Below are 4,750 nucleotides of genomic sequence, written 5' to 3' on the forward strand. Positions count from 1 at the left end.
GTTCTTCATTATGGAAGTAATTAAGAGATAATTATCTCAATAATACTTCCTAATCATGCTTTTATCAAGCTAATCTACAACTAAATGTCACTCTCTGTCTCTCTCTCTCCCATTTCCAGCTTCCACACACGAAAACATTCAGACTTCACAGATCTCTCATTTGCGACCATGCACCATAGAAATCTATTCTTTCCTTGCAATGTGAACACATTGTAGTCTGATTAATATCAAAAGAGACAACCAAATCCATTGAAACAAGCATAGATATTACCATAAACATAGCACTAAAACATTACAGAATATTTAATGATAATAAGTAGAAATTCACCCTCTAATGAACTTAAAACAAGTTTCTATACCCCAAAGACTCTTGTAAGTCGCTGCATTATGTTAGCCTGAGCTCTAAGATAGACAACATAATCTAGAGTCTCACTAAGCAAGGAAATACCATCCAGGCTTTCAGCCCCTGGTATAATGCGTTTGAGCACTTGTGTCCTCTTCCTCACAATCCTTCTGGCTAGAACACTTGGGATAACTCTCGACGATGATGGCGAAGGGAAACCTTTCTTCCTTACCTTCAACCGCGAATTAAAGCTCTTCCTCTTCATGATCATTTTTCTCTTAAGAAAACTTGAAGTCCCATGGTAGCCATGTGGAGAAGCTATGCTTTCAAACTCTTTACAGTGCTTCTTCCCAATGAAAGCCTCATTGTTCTCCTTCTTAGCCAAGCCTGCAATTAGTGCTCGGCTCCAGTTTGCACCGTCGCCTCTTGCCAAAGCCATGGCGGCATCTGCCAAATGCTTGATTTCCCTTTCCCTCTCATTTAGACTCATCATTCCTCCTGAAGAGTCTCTACTTACATGGAGTCCCAAGAGGAAATGCTTGAGGAAGTCATGCTTGAAGTTTCTTGGAGCTTGCATTGTTTTTGAAGGAAGAGAACAATGTAAAGAGCTAGTTTAAGCTTTGCTTTATATGAAAGGAAAAAGGGAAGGAGAGAGGAGCATGATGAAAGAGTGTGGGGAAGAAAGAGGAGGAGGGAGCGGTCATAGCGATAGGAAGTATCTGAATTATGTTCTGCTTAGAAGCAGTCCACATGGCTTTATTAATCTATAATTAATGCCTTTTGATTCCTTTAATTGCAAGTTGCATGGTGATGAGAGTGCGCAACAAGAATGAGGAAGCCAGGCAAGTGCTCTGGTGCCTATTTGATAATGGAAAAATGTCTGGCTCAGTACATGCTTAGAGCTAAATTACAGTGTGAAAACATTTAAAATATGAAGAAGATCAGAACAAAAATATTTTAGCACAGGTCCCAGAAATAATTAAAAGATAATTTTATATGAAGACATTTATTATTTTATTGTTCAATATATACAAAAAACAAAATATTACAGATACTTATTGTTTAGAAGTCAAGATCTTATCTTCCAAAATTTCAAAAACTGTATTGTGATTCAGAAAACTTGTCACATCTTGAGCAAAACTGAGCTAAGTTCTCTTGGAGTCTTATGTACTTCCCTCAAAATTACAGGGGAAATAATTATTTTGGAGGTATTTTACAACAGTGACGGCTCATGTCAACTTCTCTTCTATTACTGTGCTCCTAATAAAAACTGGTATTTTGGAATACTAAGTTGGTATAGAACATCCCACAGATCTACTAAAGAGACTAAATACAAAGAAGAGGAAGACAAATTTTGATTTAAAAAAAAAGAGAAAGAAAAGCAAAAGAAATTCAGGCTCATGGCTTGGTTTCAGAAGAGGGGAGCTTGTAGTAGAAGACACACCACATGAACGCACATGGAGCTTAAGGCCCACAGTCACATATAGGCATACCAACTTAGCTCACAAATTACACCATTAATGCTGCTACGTACAGTTCAACTGGACTACAGAACCCACAGAACCTTTTATATTCTTGTGATCGGAAAACATAAAAAAAAGTTTGAAATTAATAGAAATAGATCTATATCATGAAAAGAAAGTAGCTTTGAGGTCGATTCTTGTCAATTAGAATTTTCCTTCTGTTTTTTCTTTTTTTCTTCTGTAAGGAGAGAGAGACAGAGAGAGGGAGATGAAGGTGGTTCAAGCTTTTATTTTCTTGGTTGATAATTGAAGTGATGTGAAAAGAAGAAATGCAGGATCCGGGAAACATGGTGGGGGATGTGGGGGCTAATACTTTTTCTTCTGTCTCCGTCGGCTTTGATGAAAAAAAGGTAATCTCACATGGTGCCCACATGGGGGTTTTTGAGCTCTTGAGCTCCCCACAAAGACTCCTGTCATCTCCCTTTTATTATTGTTTTAAGTGCACATGTCCTTTTGATCTCCTAGTTCTTCTGTAAAAAAAAATTCTGATTATGACATGAAGTTTTACTGGCTACTATGCATGGTCTTTGTTAATTCAAATTATTTCAAGCTGGTTCAAATGTTTCTCATGTTGTATTTGTTAAAATCTATTGAACACAATGGTAGGTTATGTTATCAAGTTTAGGTGGGTGAGACACAATTTTATTGATAGATATGGAGAAGATGGTCTGGATATTCTTCATTAAATTAAAATAATGAATATAAAGTAGATCATCATGTGACTTATATGACTTTTGTTTCCAATTTATTATGATGGTAGGTGAGTTGAGAGAGGTGATGAACATTGAGGACATATCATTCTAAGTTAATTTACGGTTTCATTTGGAACAACTTTCTTATTGTTTTGTCTTTCAGACCGCAATCACTATTTTTGTTTGCCCATTGTTTTTTTTTTTTTTTGCTTCTTTAAATTTTTTTTTTATTAGGAAGTTACTTTTTTTTACAGCAGCTTTATGAAACAGCAAGAAAATCATCCCAAGCAAAGCCTAAGTTATACTGAGCAAAACTTTTGCATTATATTCATGTGGTTTGGATAAAAAAGGCTCTTAGTTGCATTCTTGGCGAGGGAATGTGATATATCTTCCATTTTCATGATGTAGATTGATTTAGCTCCCCAAAGAATAGGATGGTTTGTATAAATCTATACTATAAGACTTCCAAAGAGTGGAGTGGAAGTCTCAACCATTTTTCTACATCTTTCTATTAAGAGATCACCATCAATTAAGAAATTTGTTGGGTTTTAAGTTAACGTTCAGAACAACTATTCTATAATGATTCCATTCCTAAACATTTTTAATACTCTTATAGTGTTGCATGTATGTTTAATTGCACCACATTTCATATTTCTTCTTAAAGTTGTAGTTGGTGAAAATTTCATGCATAAAATTCTTTAAGGTGGAAGCCAATGTTGATTGTATACCCTTATAATGTGATGCATAAAATTCTTTAGATGATCGTACATGTAATTATATAGGAATAGGTCATATTATTCTTCTAATTACTATGGTATTATAGGATTGATTTATGCATATACAACTGAAAGTTCTATATTTAATTTTTTTTTACCATTTTGTAATTCTTATTTTCATATTATAGCCATGTGAGGATGCCCACTCATGTGAGGGTTTGCAAATGCCCACCCTAAAAAAATTAATGTATAAGAGGGATAATTTTGGAACTTTGCTTCGCTTTAAAAATAAAATTTTGGCCTAATATGATCCATCTCGCGTTGTTTGCCCATCCATCCGAAGTTCCGAACATTTCCTTTTCACGAATAAATAAAAAAAATTTCCTTTTATAAATTTGATAGCAATATGTAGTTTAAATATTTTTTAAAAATTTATTATTATTATTATTGTTGTTGTTGTTGTTGTTGTCGTCGTCATCATCTAATTAATTAAAATTTTGCCCACCCTGAAAAAAGAAGCTAGATCCGCCATGTGGGCACCACACGAGATTGTGGGGAGCTCAAGAGCTCAGTTTAGTCTCCAATAACATTGTGGCAGCCACTAATTCTAAAAAAAAATGAAGATCAAATCTTATTTAAGATAGTCAATGAAATAAGATTGCACATTTAACAATATCTCACTTGGAGTCTGAACTTCCAAAATGCTGGCTTAATGATCATTTTTGTATGCTTCTTCGTTTAACACTTCCAAGGCCATTAAGCATAAGGCCATCATTGGAAAACTTATCAAACTTTGCCTTATTATTGTGCTATTTTATTTTTTTACCTATCATACAATGCCTATCTATCCTTTATAAGCTTTAACTTGATTGAAAGTTTATTTTGCACTACTCTCCCAGAGTCATCAACAATAGATTTCATTATTACACTCACTAGTTTTTACTTGATGTCATATATTAATCTCATTCTTTCTTCTATGAGTTTCCACCATAAATGTTAAACCTAATATGTTAACATGCAAAATTACATCATGCAACACATAGAGTCTACTAACTCTATTCGCCTTGAATACAACCAACTCACCTTTAAAAACCATAAGAGTGTCAGCATCACTTCTAAATCTATATCTTGCAACACTTATAGCACTTAAGGATTTAAATTCTTCTTTAAATGTAATGCAAACATGAGTCTAGCCAAAAATATCATTATACCACCATGAGCTTTTAACTTCACAATGCCATAACCTTCAATCTTGCACATAGCCCCATTTCCCATGTAAAAATAGTTGCTAGAACTTGGCTTATATGTTAAAAATATATCTAACTTGAAGCACATGTGATTAGAACTAGCTGAATCTGGAATCCAATACTCTTTACTCATATTATTTTTAATGACCAAAAGATCATCACCAATATAATAACAAAAAAAAAAAAAAAAAAACTACAATAATACTTGCATTTGCTAACTTATCCTTTA

General features: G+C 33.9%; 1 protein-coding gene across 1 annotated transcript; it reads right to left on the bottom strand.

Annotated features, from left to right (window-relative positions):
* Window positions 1–249: 249 nt before the first annotated feature.
* On the bottom strand, window positions 250–1,237 carry LOC110106893 (transcription factor IBH1-like 1). The gene has a single exon (XM_020836973.2). The coding sequence runs from the start codon at window positions 918–920 to the stop codon at window positions 354–356; it is 567 nt and encodes a 188-aa protein (XP_020692632.1). The 5' UTR covers window positions 921–1,237; the 3' UTR covers window positions 250–353.
* Window positions 1,238–4,750: the final 3,513 nt, after the last annotated feature.

This window comes from Dendrobium catenatum, unplaced genomic scaffold, assembly GCF_001605985.2.
Source record: "Dendrobium catenatum unplaced genomic scaffold, ASM160598v2 fragScaff_scaffold_1446, whole genome shotgun sequence".
Classification (NCBI taxonomy): Eukaryota; Viridiplantae; Streptophyta; class Magnoliopsida; order Asparagales; family Orchidaceae; genus Dendrobium; species Dendrobium catenatum.